This window comes from Rhea americana, unplaced genomic scaffold (assembly GCF_003343005.1).
Source record: "Rhea americana isolate MKP2758 unplaced genomic scaffold, rheAme1 scaffold_58, whole genome shotgun sequence".
In the NCBI taxonomy this organism is placed as follows: domain Eukaryota; kingdom Metazoa; phylum Chordata; class Aves; order Rheiformes; family Rheidae; genus Rhea; species Rhea americana.
Window position 1 is genome coordinate 4,156,748 of NW_028186734.1, and position 18,398 is coordinate 4,175,145.

An 18,398-nucleotide genomic window follows, 5' to 3' on the forward strand; every position below is an offset into this window, starting at 1 on the left:
TAACATATGAGGTGTTTTGTCCAACAGTTGGAGCTGGCAAATGACGTTTAGCTTATAGGAATTGTCTGAACTATGCCTTCAAAATTTCGGCATGGAGTTTGTAATGAACACTTGAATGCTGCCGTAGTCATGAACTGCTCCAAGAATTAGTGGCTCTTAGCTTGATGTCAGAAGTTTCAGGGTTTTCATTGTTGCTGCAGGCTATCCTTGGCTGCCCTGACATGCTGCTCAGATCTCTGCAGTGGTGTGTTCAGTCTTTGTTCCAAATGTGTTGCCTTTTCCAGCCTTAACTAAATACGGTTTTATTCCAGTGTTCATACATCAGGACAGCTTTTAATCATGAGGCTGGAAGTCTTCCTAAATACATTTACAGTCAAGACTGTAGAGAGAAACTTCCTTGGTTAAGAGAAATGACATACAAGGTGCACCAGATGGTTGTGCTGCCATTTGGAAGGATCTCAAGCTGGAGAAATGGGCTGACAGGAACCTTACKAAGTTCAGCAGAAGAAAATGCAAAGTCCTGCAACCAGGGAGGAATAACTGCAGGTGCCAGTACAGGCTGAAGGCTGACTAGCTGAAGAGCAGCTTCCTGGAAAAGGACCGGGGGATCCTGGTGGTCACCAAGTTGAACATGAGGCAGTAATGCGCCCTTGTGGCAAAGGCGGCCATCAATATTCTGGGCCACATTAGGCAGAGCATTATCAGCAGGTTGAAGGAGGTGATCCTTCCCCTCTACTCAGCATTGGGGGGACCATTTCTGTGGTGTTGTGTTCAGTGCTGGCCTCCCCAGTGCAAGAAAGACGTGGATGTACTGGAGCAAGTCCAACAAAGGGTTGCGAAGGTAATCAAGGACTTGAAGCATCTGACATACAAGAAGAGCCTGAGAACCCTGTTTAGCATAGGGAAGAGGAGGCTCAGGAGGGGTCGTCTTAATCTGTCTGCCTGATGGAGTGGTAAGGAAGGCAGAGCCAGATTCTTCTTAGTAGTGCCCAGTGACAGGGCAAGAGGCAATGGGCACAAACTGAAATATAGGGTAATTGAACGCTGGAACGGCTTGTCCTGAGAGGTTGTGGAGTCTCTGTCCTTGGAGATATTCAAAACCCAACTGGACATGGTCTTGAGCAGCTTTGAATGGTAGAGTATATAATCTCTTGAGGTGCCTTCCAACCTTAGCTATTCTGTGTTTCTGTGAAGTGATCTGAGTGTTCAGTTTTGCCTTTCAACTTCTAGTTTTTCTTCATGGCAGGTGGCTTAGCTGTTGAACACATATAGCTAATAAGTTTGTAGTGGATTTTGCTCTCATTTCCTAAAACAGCCCTTCTGGAGGGGATAAGAACCATTCTTTTTCCTTTCTATTTCCAGAGATCTGTGTTTTTTAGGGTGAGCGAGTGGGAGAGTTTTGTGTTACTCCAGCCTTTTAGTGCTTATTTTTATCTTGTGCTACATACTGAATGCCAGTACTTATCTCTTCTGTTGCCCAAATATTTCCAGACAGCAGCAGAATCTGATTTTTTTTTTTAAAAAAATCTTGCTGCTGTTTATTGTATTCAAAATGCACAGAGTAAAAATTTCTCTGGTTGATCAATTTTGCTCAGCTATAGCTTGGCAAAGCTATTAGAATGAGTAGACTTCAAAACCTTGTTTTTTTCTTTTTCTTTCCTTTTTTTTTTTTTTGAAGGTTGGGAAGAGCACATGCTGGTGGGTTACATTTGGTTTATTATTGGCAGATTCTTTTTGAAATGTGTAACAAAATAGTTAAATGCTTCAAAATGATAACATAGATTTTCATGAAGCTAATTGCCTCTGTCAAAGAGTTTGAGTTTAATTTCTCCCAATGTTTAAGTGAATACAGTTTAAATACCTGTCTTCTATTGTATGAAATGTGTAAATCAAACCAGTGGTTCTCAAACACTCATGCACAGTTGATTGCTAGTTCTTTGTGGTGTATGATCTGTTGAGACACTTATCCTGTGATGGAATTCCAGGTTTCCTGGATTTTTTGCATGTTACTATAAGTTTAATTCTAAGTTACAGTATTCCTCATTTGTATAGATAGAAAAAGCAGATGTAGCTCATTGAATTTAACAGATAAGTGATTAAAAAAAATCAGAAACAGACTGGCAACTAGAAAAGTGAGGCAAATTCTTCATCTTCTTCCTTATCCCCCATTAATGGTGGAGACAGGCTGATATGGTATCCTCATTAAGTTTTCTTTATTATTAACTTTTTCTTATATAGTTTCAAATTATAATAGTGTACAGTGGAAATCTGTATAGTGATGTAGCAATGCTGTTACAGTTGTGTGTTGTGTTTTTGCTTTTTCCTTCAGGTATCAAGCATGATGGAACTATGTGTGATACTTGTCGACAGCAACCAATTATTGGTATACGATGGAAATGCGCTGAATGCACAAATTATGACTTGTGCACGGTTTGTTATCATGGGGACAAACATCACTTGAGGCATCGTTTTTATAGAATTACCACACCAGGAAGTGAAAGGTAACACATAGCTTTTTTTCCCCTGTGAAATTAAATAGGAACAGTTCATTGTGTTTAACTTCCATTATTGCAGATTTGGTTACTGAAATTTAGGTGAGATAAGATAGCGAATTCAGACGTTGAATCTGTTCCTGGTTCCCTCTCTCTGTGAGGAGTTTAAATAAACTAAAACTTTTTTGTCTGGAAAATGCATTGAATGTGGAGATTTTGAAAGAATGAAATAGAGAAAGAAATTAGGGTGTGATTATTCGGTTTCTTATAACCTCATTGTGTGCTTTCTAGTTCTTATGTTAGCAGGTTTAACATGAAGGCAAACAGTGCATGATCACAACATCACTTGTCAATAAATTCCTAAATGTGAAAGTTTAAATAGGTTCAGAAACGGTGTGGACAGACTGATGGATAATGTGCCCCTTGTAGGCTATTAAGAACAGAATGACCTGGCGGCAAAATTTCTGACTCAAACTCCTTAAACTGTTGGCTACAGAAGACGGTATAAAGATGCTGTAAAGAGTCCCTCTGTAATCGCCTTGTTTTTCATATTATTCTTACGCATCTAATATCTAAGTCTGTTAGAGGAGAACTGTGAACAACATAGGCCTTTAGGTTGTTCTTGCATAGTTGTTCTTATGTTCTTTGACTTTGAATGACTTTCTAAATCCAGAGTCCCTCTCCCTCATGATTTACTGACCTATATAGTGAGAATATTGTTATTTGCCTATTCCTAAGTATTTTGAGAGCATCACGTAAGGGCTACTTGTGGTATCAACTCTGTGGTAACTCTACAGAATGACATGAAGTCATTGGAATTGTTTGTTGGACATGATACTCTTTTAAAGGGGATATCTTCATTTATTTAATTTTTAACATTTATTTTCTTTTCTTGGAAAAGTAAGATTTGCAAGTGTTATAATTTAGCGTTGTGCTAAGGTAAGTTGTTGGAGCACAAAAACAGAGTTCTCATATTGTCTCATAGGGACTGTGTTTATTTTCTTAGATATTTGGCTTGAAGTTTAACCATGGCTAAAGCCTTCAGGTTAATGGCCTGATCGAAAAATAACCTCTGTTTTTTGAGCCTTGTATTGGTAGGTCTAGTTGCCAAATAGATACTATGAGCTTACTGGCTGAATTATGTTGTAATGCAGAACAAAAGTAGATGTTGAATCCAAGAGTAGAAAGTGATGACTTAGTGCATTTAATAGAAAATAAGTAACAAAATACAAATCTGTTTTCCAATTTACTACTTTTTAAAAATATCTCATTGCCTTTGAGAATAGTTCTCAATCTTTTTTCTTCATTTTCTTTTAAGCTGAAGGTTTCCTTAGAATTATAAGAGATCTATTTTTGATGTATGGAAGATAAGTTTTAGCTTTTGGAGATAAAATTTTATGCGATGTTTAGAACTGCAGGATCTCTCTTGCGTCTTGTCTCTTTCTCCCTATCTTTGTTTACACCAACTGATTTCTGTCTTGCAGCTCTTATTTAGAAGAGAGTTTCATCTGCCAAGGAGCTGTTTCTTTTGGATCCAATTTAGCTGAGAAAAAAAATGATTAAATTTAGTTGTTTAAGGGAGGAGAAAGGACAAAGCAGTGCAATGGAACTTGAGGGATAGCTCATTAGAAAAATGGCAAACTGCATTTAATGACATTTGAATGAAGGAAAGCATTAGCTCTACCTATTTTGTTCTTGAGTCTGGGCTATCATATGGGCTGCATACCAAAGTTAAATGTGCTGTTTTTGTCTCAGGTTTGTAGATACTGAAATATTTCTGAAATGCTGCTCTAAATGATATTATCTCTTTGTGTTTTCTTTCACTGTTTTGTATTACTTGGATAAAACTTGCTAATATTCTGATGTGCTCTTCTCATTGATTCTGACAATTTGTTAACTTTTTCCTTGTCTGCCATCTGCTGGATATTAAAAGTTGAGCAGGAGGGTGTTAACTTCCTGAAGAGGTCAGGAAACATTCAGAATTTCAACTGAAAAGTACTTTTGTCTAGCAACATTCTTACGGAATGAAGTAAGAAATCTAGTTGCACACAGAATGGTGGCTTTTGAGATGACTGAAAAGATTTATCTCTGTTTCCATTTGCACTAAAATATTTATAAAGAATTGTTCTGTTTGGGCACTTTATCTATGCTAACCTATTTTGATTCTGTTGGAGTCTGAGGAAAAGAGGAGGTTGTTTTAGGAAAATAGTGTATTGTTATAAAAATAAGACTGAGAAAATGGGTGATGATAATATTGAATGAAATGTGCCAAGATATGTAATGAAAAGTATGTAGAAAGTAAGCCATTTCAACACGGAGGGGGAAAAGGTGCAGCTCTTTTGCTTAATAGTATAATTCTGAGAAAAGATAGAAGTACAGTTACAGGAAAGTAATATTGACCTAGAGATATTCCTAACAGAAACAAAAATATTTTGTTTATAGAAGTCTGTATGTTCCTTTATTGATTTTAATACTATGGGTACGGATCTATTCATAAATTGCTACTAGGATTAGTAGGAAGTTTGAGGAAGAAATTTTTGTTAGGATTAAAAATTTATAAGTGCATAATAATTCAGATTTAGGAAGATTTTTTTATTTTAATCTGATAGTCTGCTGTTTGAGTTGAGAATTTAATGGAGGTGATTCATACACTAAAATCTGCATTTGTGGGGTTATGCTTGTTTCAAGATGTTCTCTTGCCCTCCCACCTCCAAAGATTCATTTTTTGGACTTCTTGATGCAGAGCTTTTATCATCTTGACCACTACTTCCTTTTTTTTTTCTCCTCCCTTTCCCCCCCCCCCCCCCCCCCCCCCCCGAACTCTAGGGTATTGTTAGAGTCTCGCCGTAAATCAAAGAAAATTACAGCAAGAGGAATCTTTGCAGGTGCCAGGGTGGTGCGAGGAGTTGATTGGCAATGGGAAGATCAAGATGGTGGCAATGGTCGTAGGGGAAAGGTAAAAATAAAACTGGCTTACTTAAATAGGATAATGCATATCTGGATGTTCATGTAATGCCATAAGTGGCCTTTTTAATTAAAATATCATTTAAACTTGAGATAATAATTTTCTAGGCATTTCTGAATTGTATTCTTTAAGGCTAAAGCACTTAGGGAAAAAAAAAGGTGTTACATATTATGACTAATTAAATTTGCATGTTTACAGTATCAACATAACACTTTTAAAATAGGCAAATTTTTGTTCTGGTTTTAAGACTGGCTTGTAACAACATGAGTTCTTGGGTATATTTCAACATTACTAGAGAACTGGTGTAAGAGCAGCATTCTTGAGCGTAGCCATTCCCCATCAATCATTACTACATTCTGTAGTCTGACTGCTTCTGGGTCACCACATCTGTGTGTATTTGGCTGTAGCTTTTCTGTGCTTATGCCCTGGATTTTTGTTTTTCATCTAATAAACTAGAAAAGACTCTATAATTAAAACCAAGAACTTTGCAAGTGTTGATTGCAGATATTATATTATTATCTAATTTAAGACCTCATATAAGTATTTTTGTTACAATTGTAGAGTACAAACGTGAAAGTAATTGAGTTTATGAAAAACTGAATTGCTTGGAATAAAATGTTCCTAATCATAACCTTTGCATGTTTTCTACAGCTTACACTTCCCTAGAGATCTAATAGAGAATTGTTACAAGTGTGAACATATAGCATGGAGTATAAGATATACTGTGACATATGTCATTAGAAAAGGGAAATTTTAGAGTGAGAATTGAATACCCTTACATCTAGGTGAATTGATGTTTCAGTTACCTTTATTTTTAGTGTTTTTATGTCATTTAAAATGCAGTGACAAATTCCTGAATAAGAATGTCTATTCTGTACCCTCAATAAGCTTTAGCGCTTCTGAGGATTTCATTTTGGATTTTATTGAGAAGAAACTATAAGTTTAAATCTCTTAAAACAACAACAAAAAAGCCCACCTATATCTTGCTTATTTATCCCTTGCTGTGAATTTGGCAGGATATTTTGAAACCTCTGAAACCTTGCAAAATAAGAAGCTTATCCTGCGTTGTCTACTTTGTGCTAAATTTGAGTTAGTGGGATTACTTGTGGGCTGAAAAGGTGTATAAATGCATATTAAAAGTGTTTTCAAGATGTGTATAAACTAAGAAAAGGAGCTAGTAGATGTCAGAAACAGCTTTTAAATAAATACTCAAAGATAAGAATGAAGACAAATTCTGGAAGTTGATTCTTTGAGTAATTGATGTATTTTCAGAATTTGATGTGCAGCCTCATGATTTCAGAAGTGTCAGGAAAAGTCCTTTTCACTTTCTTTTGCCTTGTTGTTAAACAGAGTGGCACTGGAAATAAATCTTGGTGCCAGGCACCAAGTAGGTTAAACTAGACAAATTGGAGTGATGAAAATAGTTTTCATACTTTTTTTTAAGGAAATATTTTTCTAGTAAGAACATGCCAAAACAACATTAAGTGAATATTTACAATACAGATTTTGGTCTGTATTTATGGTAATTAGGCTAGCTACCAAATACATAAAAGAAAAATAGACCTACAAAGTAAATATTCAGGCTGCAGTCATTATTAAGACAAGTAGGGAATGCTTTTATCAAACAGAAAACATCTTCAGAATAAATTTTTGAAATTAGTAAAACTGGTATAACCTACATTTGTTCAAAGGAATGGGCAAAACTTTTAAGTTGAAATGTGCTTCTAAATCTTTGTTATAGAATCATTTTTTTCCCCCTTTAAAAAAAAATCTAAATAGGTAACTGAAATCCAGGACTGGAGTGCGTCAAGTCCACATAGTGCGGCATATGTTCTTTGGGACAATGGTGCTAAAAACCTTTACAGAGTTGGCTTTGAGGGCATGGTAAGTATAAAAGAACACAAAGGGTAAAACGCTTGGTGGGGGAAGGGTAGTAAGAATAACTTGTTGTGCTTTATTCTCTCTCTTTTGTAATATTCTTTGTCAGTTTGCATGCTGTTAGTCAGGTCATTGTGATTACAGCTGTATAGCTCATGCATATGTATTAGGAAGAAAGTCTGATCTGAGATTTTACTGAACATGCAAATAACAAAGTTAGAGCAGGTTTCTGGCTGAGTATAGTAAATGTTTACATTTTGCATACATAATATTCATACTGTGCTGATATTGTGTCTATATTAAAATTCACCAAAGGGGGGGGGGGGTGAAGCATTTATTCATGAACTTTTAAAGACCCTATCTGTAGCTTTAACTCCTGAACTCTGAAGTTAGTTGTAAGCTTGGTCTGAGTGATTACTGCAAGATTTGCAGCTTTTTAATTATGAGAAACACTTAAAATCCTCTTGTGATAACTTTTTTTTTTGTCGATGAGAGGGTGATGAATTATTTTACGATCTTAATTTACTCTAGCATGAAGTTTTTCATTTTGTAGCTTCTAAAGCCACTACTACAGCTATAGAGAGAAAATGAGAAAGACTCTAGCATAAGTGCCTTCTGTTGCTGTTTTTTCTTACCCTAATATGGGTCAAGGAAAGGTTACTTTGATTTTCAATTGCTGTAACATCTTAATTATTATTGGCTTTGCATGATTTCGGTTTGATACAGCAGAGGAAAGCCATGTTAACTTAACATTAGAATGTCATCTTGTCAGACATATATCAGTAATAAAATATGTAAGTTAACGGTGACCAGTCCACTTTTTTCAGAGTAAAATATTTTGCTTTATGGTATTGCTTATGAAGTTTGTTAATAATGTTAAAAAGACATACTAAATATTTTTAGTAGTAATAAATACATATTTTTATGTCAGATTTAACAAAAGAGTAATACTTTTAGTGCAGCTCAATGTTTTGATGCATACTTTGGAAAATTCAGTCATGTATAATTTCTTCAACAGTCTTAAACAGGAGAATAAAATGTAGATTGCATGACTCTGAGAATTCCCTTCCAGTGCTGCTAGTTCTAAAGAAAATTTCTTGTATACTGGCAAACAGAAAAGAAAGTTTAATATATTATTACGTAGTATAATATTATTAAACCAGTGGTCAATGTCTCCTTTTCCCCTTCCAGTATTTGATTTGTGATGCATAAAAAAGAAGCACAACTACAAAGATCTAGATAGTAACTCTGAAATCACAACAAACAAATCCAGCTGAACTGTATCTTGTTCTATGTTGAAAGTTTTAGACTGCTTAGTACAGGAGATCATGCTAGAGAATCATTAAAGATTGTTTTTTGGCCTCCGAAACTAATAAATTAAGCTATTTCAGAATAGAATGCAACTTATTTTCTTAATAAAAATAAATATTTATTATTGATAACTATATTCTGTTGCCAGTCTATTGTCATATAAGGGAGTGTTAATTTTCTTGATTAATTGGTCAAGTACTTGATCAATTATTGCAACTGTAAACTGAATGGATAAGTAAAGGATGACCCTTTTCCAAGATTTGCATAAATAGAAATATTTAGTCGTTTAATAATTAGTGACACTTGAAAAAAGCTGTCAAAATATTTATAAAATTAACTATATATATATAAATATCAAACAGAATGGGTTCTTGGGTATCTGTGACAGATAGTCATTTAAATGTAAAGCTAAATTTTATAACAGCTCAGTTGCTTGCTAATGTGTATGTTCCATTATGATTCTCTGCTAACATTTAAGTGCTGTTGTATATAAATGGCTAATACACTGTCAGAAAGTCCATATAATGTTGGCGCAAAGTTGTCTTAAGACTTAAAAATTGATTAAGAATGTACAGAAAATGTGGGATCAACAGTACTCAGAGTGTGTGCCGAAGTAAATACAGCTGGGAAGAAACCCATACTTACAAATGAATAACACTTGACTTGGACACAAATGGAGTTGATTAAAGAAACACAGCTTATTATCTTAAGTCAGGGTTGCTTATTTGATCGCTGACAGACTACATCTGGTCTTCAGAATGAATTTATCCAGCCTGCCAGCTTTTCCTTGGAAAAGACAAGGATTGGCTGTTAGGGCAGCAGGTGCTGGTTGAAAACTTTCATTTATTTTTGGTCAGATATTTTTAGTTTGTGGTTGCTGTGTTTATATGGGAAGTGGTTGAGAGAGGTGCATCCTATCTTTATTTGTACCATCTGTCATTTAAATCTGGGAGTCTCTACTGGCACACTGATACAGCCCACAAATCCCCAAATTGGAATCTGTATTTATAAACAGTTGTGTTGGATAACACCTTTCTTGCATCTCTAGGAGGAATAAAGTGCTGTTGACTAATACKATTACTGGCAGCACTCACATTTCGTATCCATATATATTCAGATTCTAGAGCGAGACCAAGCTGCTAACCACTTTATTTGCTGCTTTAAGAATGTCTGAGTGTAGTCTTTTGTAGTAAAAAGGTACAATATTTGGAATTAGAAAATTCTTGGGAAGATTGTGAGCCAGCTTTTTTGGATTTGTTTCTAGTCTTTAATGCTTCATATCAAACACCTAAGGGTATAAAGCTGTAATATGCCTTGGTTTTCAACAAGTGATGTATTCTACTACTTTAGTAAATAATACAGAATGCTATAAAAACTTATGACAATGGGTTAAATTCTGGAGCCTTCTGCTAGCAGGAATGCCCCAAACCTGATGTCTGTTTCATTATTCAGGAATCATTTGTGTGCTTCCGAATTTCTTTGCTCAATACTATCTGCCTTTTCTGTGTGATTAACCTCCTCATTATGGAGGATCTTACTTTCATCTGTGTAGAGCCTGAAAGAAGTAACTGTAGTTATCATCCATCATTGTCACAGTAATCTGTAAGCCATCTGTGTTTGTGTGCTTTTTCCACAAAAGTCTGAATAGCTGAGTGTGTAATAGAAATTGAGAAGATTCCTTGCCCTCATGTTTYTGACGTTATTTTAATCTTTGGGTTTTTTATCCTAATTGATGTCTAATGTTCATTCTTCAACATTTATTTGGGTTACCTTAGAAGGTGGACCTAGAAATTACCTCGGAGGATTTTAAATCCACTTTTAAAAAGTGGCTTATTAACACACAATTCATTTTTTAGAACAAAAATGAGAAGTCTCTTGCAATACTAGGCACTGCAGGTGTTATATAAAAATACACTTTCTGCTGCAGTTATGGTATAGAATATAAGTCAGATCTTCAGCTGTCCAGTCTTGTGTCTTGTCCCCAGTACTTCCAAAGTGAGGGGGGTTTAAGAAAGAGCAGCAAGAATCCAGTTTACGAATAGTTAGTAGTTACCTGAAGAGGTAGTTTTATCTTAACCCGTGAGTTTGACTAGAACGTGACTGGAAGCGTAAGAACTGTTGATTTTATTATTAATACAAATGACCATCTTTTCCATATCGGCAAACTGTGACCTGAACATTATTTAGAAAATTGTGAGCTCTCAATGGTAATTATGCTTTTCTTCATTTTAAACATACTGATTTTTCCATATAGCCAAAGCCTCCCATGTTATTGCTGTAAGCAATGGCAAATGGCAATGTCTGTTACAGTTTCTTTAAACAAGTAATTGTTTAGGGTACTCTCATGATACACCCTTCATAAACAGTTTTCTTTCTTCTCCTTAAATAAAAAGAACTTGTCACTATTTTGTTAATTCACTGTCCTTCTGTTTTTTTCTAGGTGCTGATCAAAACTGACTTGTAACATGAAAACATATATTTTGGTTGTGTTTACATACAAGTCAGGTGTTTTCATTACTTACAATGTAGTCAAACTTAGGTTGATGGTTTTGAATTCAGAAAGAAATGAAGTGTTTATATATTCCCGGTGCRTTCATCTGCGTTTGTCAGCAGACTTTGTTTTGCTTCTTGTTTACTTAATCTTACTTGTCTTCATTCTCTGGTAATCTCAATCAAGCCAAGTTTTTCATCTGCCTTCTGTCCATAACCAGGTGGCCAAGAAGCATTTTTCTTAACAGAAAAGGGACTTTACTGATCCTATCTTATCATGTTCATTTACCATGTTTCCCCAAAAGTAAGACAGTCCTGAATATAAGATGATACCCCTTAAAGAAAAAATATTACACATGGAAAAGTTGGGTTTTTTTATTTTTTATTAAGTACCTATAAACAGTAGACAGTAATGTTAAAACCTGTTTACTTATGATTTGCCTGAAGTCTGGTTCTTCTGTGAAGCTCAGTTATTGTTGCACTTTGTGCCTCTTTATTTAATTTCTCTCCTGATATCTTTGTATTAGGTGACATTTCAATGCATCTGGCATAAGCATTCTTCTCTTCCTTAGCAGCACACCTAGCCTCCCAATGAAGTCTGTAGACCTTCATCCCTGGTTTTGATAGATAGTATTCCATATTGATAGGAATAACTTAATAATTAATCCAATGGGCAGCTGCTGCCTTGGCAGTTTTACTTTTCAAGGTCATGTATTATGACACTTTTATACCATCTGCCAGCACTGCTAACATCACTGAAATGTACATTTTTTTTTCATTCCCAGATGTTTTTAAGATGATGAAATTGTACCCATTTCTTCCATGATGTGATTGGATGGCATGTCAAAGCAAACTGTCTCATCTGTATTTCCCATTTGGCTCAGATCATGGTGTTTACACAATCTAATCACATGCTGCTAGAACGCAATGATTTTTTTTTTTAGTGAAGACAAAAGGTAAATGTTAGCAGAGCAGTCTCTGCTGTATGCAGAAACCTTTATGACCCACTGCTCGTGCATCAACTATTTGACTTAAACTCTTGCTGTGGAATGTTTGTGCTCATGCAGCTTCTAGAGCTTTCACTTTATGATTTCCTGTGTAACTGGGACTCCCATCTCTTCTTTAAGTACACACAAAGTCCACCAAATCTACAGTTTGTGCTGTTTCTGGAAAGCCTGAGTTCACTGAGTGAATGAAATGAATGAAAAATAGCCCTATAAAGTTAGCGTGTGAAAAGCTTGTGTTTTGTTTTCATCTTCACCCATTTGTTTCTGGTGTTGCAGTTATGCCCCTCCCCCCCACTGCCCAGCTCCAGAAAAGGGTATCATTGTGAGTCTGAAATTTGTGTTTTGACTCTTCTCCTGGCTTTTGGTACATTCCCTTTTGCATTTATACATCTCATCTCCAAATGATCTGCCGTTTCCATCCGCTTACTAGATTCAGGGAGGCTCATAAAACTGCCAGAAGTTACGGCGGAGTTCTGTCAGGTGCAGCAGAGCGCAGCTTTCCGAGGCAGGGAGCGGACGAGCAGTGAGGACGCACTGCAGTGCCGAGGCGCTGGGCTCCGGTGGCCGGGCCAGGCGTTCACCATGCCTGTGCTCCCTCCTCGCTGCGGGCCTCTGGCGCTGCGCCCTCCTGAGGCCCTGTTAACCCGCCAGGGAGGCGGCTGGGAGTGTAACATGACCCCTGGTTTTATTTTTTTAAATTTTTATTTATTTTTTTTAAGTTAGACTACTTGAGGAGAAGAAAGCTTCTTTGTTTTTTCTGGTAAATACAGTAGGTGACTACCAGAAGTAGATGTACTTTTCTAGAATTAGAATTAACTTGGCCAGTTTTCCTGGTACTGAAGTACAATTAAGTACATTTTTCTGTTTTAAAACTGGGAATTTTTTCAGTGTTGATTATGTTTTTTTTTAAGACATTTGCAGACCTTTCTTATGTTGACATGTTAGTTTACTTTTGTTAGTAGTGCTGTTTGTAAAGTTCTGGAAGGAACTGGAACAGGTTGCCCAGAGAGGTTGTGGAGTCTCCTTGCGTTTTCCATGAGTCCTCCTCAGTTTATTTTTTTTGGTGAAGGCCTTCCTTAAAAAACAAAACCCTTCAATCCCTCCCTGCAAAAAACTCATTTACCGTGCTTTTCTTCAGTGCTTAGATCTGACTCTTTTATGCCCAAGTAATCTAACTTGGATTCCCAACATATAAGTGAAAGGAAGACAGGTACGAGCTACCACAACGCTACCACTTTGTCTTACAGCCAACTATATCATACTCCAGAAATAAACCACACTTAGTGCGTAGTGCAGCAGGGTAAAGAGAGAGAGAGCAGACTTGTCTGCTCAGATTTAAGGTATTTTAACCTGCTTTCTGGTAACTTCTGCTGCAAAATAGCAATGGGCTATGACTCAAAATCCATCATGTTGTTACTGGGTTTTTTTTTTTCTGCTCCTGCTAGCATTTAGACATCAGTCTGCACTGTACATTACCACTTACTGTAAATAACTCATGTTGATCTCGTGCCCAAATTTTGCCTGGTTGCAAGGAGAACAGTTTTGGATCTTCCCACTCTCTCTTGTTGATGCTCCGAAGACTGTGAAAACAGCTCTTGCATATGTACTCCTCCTTGGCTCTTAGGCAGACRGTTGCTTGCCATGTTTTCCCGAAGAGTTTGTGTTCAGGGGGTCGCAGGCGAAGTAAATCTCGGCTGGGCTGAGCGACGGAGTCGGCTCGCCGTCCGGGATGCTTGGCGATGCTCCTTTGTCCTCAGCCACCTGCCCACCGGGTGGCAGCATCTCCTTGCAGCCCTTCTGTTTGGGTGCTGAACAAACTGCGGCTTCTGACAGAATTTGAAGAGCAGCTAAATCTCATTATGTTGATCTGTCTGTTTTAATTGGCATCTGAAAAAGCGGCTGGACGTTCTTCGTAGATCAGGCTAAACTCCAAATTGTGTTAGCTGTTAGAGGTTAGTGARGGTAGTATTGTGTTCATCAGTATCTTGGAGACTGGGAAGACTTAAGAGGTTTCATCTTCATCCTTTTGCAGGAGGACAGTCTTGCAATAAATTTTGGGCACGGAAAAATAAGAAATAACTAGGAAAACATTTGTTTGGCTTATTTTATCACAACCACCACCTGTCCTCTTTTTTTTCTCCCCCATCCCCCGCCAGTATTCTGACACATTCAACAAAGTTTCCCATCTCGCTCCCAACTCATCATGGACACAAAATGCCCTTTGTTTAGTGAGATTTGTTCCATAGAGAGTAATGCCAGATGGCAGCCGTTTGGCTTAAAGGGTTACCCAGGAAAGAACTAAAGGAAGGGGGAATTATAGGAACTCTGCTGGGTTTATGAATAGTGGCTGGTTATCACACTTGAAACTTATGCTTCTTAGATAATACGAAACAGAATCTTTTTGGAGGCGTAGTCTTTAACTCTTTTCTCCTTAAAAGAGCAGGATTTAGCTCAATATAAACTTAAAAAAAAAAAAAAAAAAAAGAAAAACAACCCACATATCCTTGTATTCTGTATATTTTTCATAGGAAATTCTTCAGATTTTAGGATTTGGATGCCAAATTTTATTCTCTAAGTTAAACATAAATCTGACTGAAAAAGATGTGGGAAGGAAGGGCAGCACTGGCAAGACTTAAATGATACTGTACAGGAGAGACTGTGGCATCAAGCACTGTATGCAATTTTTTTATTCTTGCTTTACTTGCATTAGTATGCGCTTTTTTTTTTTNTTTTTTAGGAAGAACGCCTATAGAACAATGCAGAAGAGCTGCCTTAATCTAATAATCATTTTGAATTAAAAACATTTTTATCCTTTACAACGCACTAATGTAAAACCTTTTATATTGGTAAGGGTTATTAAATCTTGTGAATGTCAAAGCTGACAGTTTGCAAGAATATTAGAGATTGTTTGCTCTGTAACTTCATAGCATATAATTTTCAGCCTTTCTCAGTTGAGTATATTTCAGTTCTAGTTTCACTAACCTGGAGGTTCAGCCAGTGAGGACTAAAGTTGTCTTACTGTCTTTTCCTAGTCTGACCTGAAATGTGTCCAAGATGCAAAAGGAGGCTCTTTCTACAGGGACCATTGTCCTGTGTTAGGTGAGTTGCAGCTAAAGTAAACTGATCTTGATTTGTGTTAACTATGCTTAGKCTGGACTTCTGTTTCCTTTTTAAACATCTTTTAAAGAGACTGTCCTTTGTAGTGCAATACAAGTGTTAGCACCTCTGTTCATTGTGATGGTTTGTATCATAATAATAAATTGTAACTCTTTTCTAAATGTGCCAAGTGGACARCAGGATAGTTCTTAAGTATTGACTAAGTAATAACTTGCATTTCACATTGTGCACTGTATTTCTGTAAAACAGCCAAACATATCTCTGCATTCTGATAGGACTGTTAAAATATTCAGGCATGCTCAATGAAGTACTGTATACATGGCCATAAACAGAAAATATTTGAACATCTAACTTAATCTACCTTAAAATAGTATATGTTACGAACCGTTGGCTGAGGTTTTCCGTATCGGCCATTGCACTGACTTATGTCTACTGCCCAACTAAGATACTAAAGAAATATGCAGAGTTTATTACAAAAATGATTGCCAGCTGTTTTGGGTTTTGAGATATGGGCAAGTTGAGCTAAATAGATTGTTGGGCAAAATGTTCTTAATTATTAATGTGTATTTCCTTGGCAAAACACCAGATTATAAAACGTTTTGCTTTTCTTCTCAAGTTTCCTGTTGTACTTAGATGCATTAAAAATTAGCTGATGATACTGTCTACTGAGGAAAAAGTAGTTGTCATCCAGGAAATCACTTAGTCAATTAGATTGTTTGGAAGTAAGAAGCCGAGATGCTCTGGTTTTTGTATTTTGCTTCTATATTTGGTCTTAAATATAGTCTTACTGGTGCCTTATTGCACAGATAAATTTAGGTTCTTATGGTCTGTATTCTTCAGGGCATGCTTGCATATTGTTACTCTTTTTTTTTTCTTTTTTTTTTTCTTTTCAGTAAACCCTAGTAAATTTTGGTTATTGCTTTAAGATTACAGGCCTGTGTTTTGTAAATGTAGCTTGCTTTTGTGGTGATACTGTATTTGAATGCATTAAAAATATCCAGTAAAGATAGTTGGGAGACTATGCTGTAAATTTTTCCTCTTCCAGTATATTAAATTGCTCTGGGATGATGATGAACTCTGTCTCAGAGGTTTTGCCTCATTCTTACCAAGTTATCCTGCATCTTCTTAGTCTGGTTCTTCAGAGAACGTCTCTCGTTATTATTTGTCTTCTGAAGATAGGTCACAGATATGTTCGTGCTCTGAGTTTAATTGTATAATTCTCATTCGAAACTAGAGAATTATTTTTGAAGCTTTGCGATGTTCAAAGCAGAGTGCAAATAATACTGTAGCAAGAACCTGATTAAGACGGAATAGCACATAGTCAAAACTCAATACTGGGAGTAATTTTTCTAAATATGTCATTGATGACCTTGATGAGAAAACTACTATCCCAGAAAATCTGCAGGTGATAGCAAATTGGCAGAGCAATGTGCTTGAAAGTAGAGCTTTCATTCGAAAGAACCTTGAGAAGCTGGAGTACTGACTGACTCAATCTATGCAGGTCCTGGAATTGTCCCTCTCCAACTTTCTATGGATGGCACCAGACACCAGCCTCTGGTTCTGGCACTGAGTAAACTCACAAGAGCCTTCTCTTGTCAGTTGTCATAGCTTGATGTATGTGGATGTATGCTATTTTTTTCTAAAGCTGATGACTTTTCACTATGACACCTCTTTTGAAAGTAGACATTGTATAGGGAGGTCTTCTGCACAAAAATATTTATATATATATTTTAATTTATAGCCATCTCACTACTTACAGGGTTAACTGCTTTCATCATTATGAAATGGCACTGTAAATTTGACAGTCTTAAAACTATCAGAGGGTTTTTTTATAGTTACTACCTATACTAGATAGAGATCACCCTGGGGCCTGTCAGAGCTGTTTACTACTTTACTTCATTACTACTCATCTAAAAAACTCAAAAGTAGTACTGAATTCTATACCAAGGATGCAGAATTCCTTTTTACCTGTTTACTCTCTTTGCTATTGGCCAGTGCAGTTTCAGAGAAACTGAGAGGTCTTGTGGCTATTAGTTCTACTTGAGAAATTAATTTCTGTTATTTAGATGGTTTGGATTTTTACTATGGTCTTATTCACTTTTTCTCTCTATTCCATTCTAGGTGAGCAAAATGGTAACAGAAATCCTGGTGGGCTGCAAATTGGTGACCTTGTAAACATTGACCTTGATTTAGAAATTGTACAGTCTTTGCAGCATGGTCATGGAGGATGGACTGATGGCATGTTTGAAACCTTAACAACAACTGGAACGGTTTGTGGCATTGATGAGGATCATGATATAGTAGTACAGTATCCAAGTGGCAACAGGTTTGTTACATGCCCTTCATCAATCATTCTCACAAATTTTATTCAACACTTAAGATGACTTGATGCCAGAAACTTTCTGTTCTTCTGCTTGAGTCTGTCAAAATTTCCTTGAGAATTTTTATATTTCTTCTGTAATGTGTTATGAGGACTTACCTATTACAGAAAATTTCAGTACTTTAAAGATGCCTTAGTGGGAAAAGAAAGTTTGCCGCTTCTCACACTTACTGAAAATTTGAATCCCAAATACTTGAATAAATTTGCGGAATATCCAGTTTCCCCAAAATGATGTTTCAGACAGTTTGCTTTTTTATTTTTTATTTACAATCTCATAGTCCCAAGRGGAATAGTAGCAGCAACGTGCTGTAGGTTTTCTGGAAAGTGGCTTAAAAGCACTTTTCTTTTTGTGATGGGGATCTCTAGTATGTATATATAGTCCTTGGCATGATGCATATGCAACATTTTGTTACTTAGATGAATGTTAGTTTGTGTAAATATGGACCAAGAATGGGAAATGTTGGGGAAGATGGTGTCAAAACTACACCCTGCAAGTGAATTTAGATTTGAAGCTTGATGAGCTGCATCCATGCCAGTGTGATTCAAACCAGCCTCTACTGTGGATCTGAGCCGATATCTCTACATGGCTTTGTATTGCCTTGCTCTCAAGAGCCATACTTGTCTTTAAAAAGACAGCTGAATGAAGTGTGATTTCAATTGTATGTAAAGACTGACCTGCTGACTTTGTCCAGAAAGGATTAACATTAYGTTATTCATTCAGGCTTTCCCTCAGGGCATTGCAATCTCTTGCTAACTTT

General features: G+C 36.5%; 1 protein-coding gene across 2 annotated transcripts in view; it reads left to right on the forward strand.

The window, feature by feature from the left end:
• Positions 1–18,398, forward strand: part of MIB1 (MIB E3 ubiquitin protein ligase 1) — a 74,837-nt gene that overhangs the window by 6,846 nt on the left and 49,593 nt on the right. For both annotated transcript variants that reach the window (XM_085319269.1, XM_085319270.1), the window contains exons 2-6: positions 2,330–2,501; positions 5,319–5,448; positions 7,237–7,341; positions 15,176–15,242; positions 17,382–17,586. In XM_085319269.1, coding sequence (XP_085175395.1) covers positions 2,330–2,501; positions 5,319–5,448; positions 7,237–7,341; positions 15,176–15,242; positions 17,382–17,586 — 679 coding nt within the window. The remainder of the gene's footprint in view (positions 1–2,329; positions 2,502–5,318; positions 5,449–7,236; positions 7,342–15,175; positions 15,243–17,381; positions 17,587–18,398) is intronic.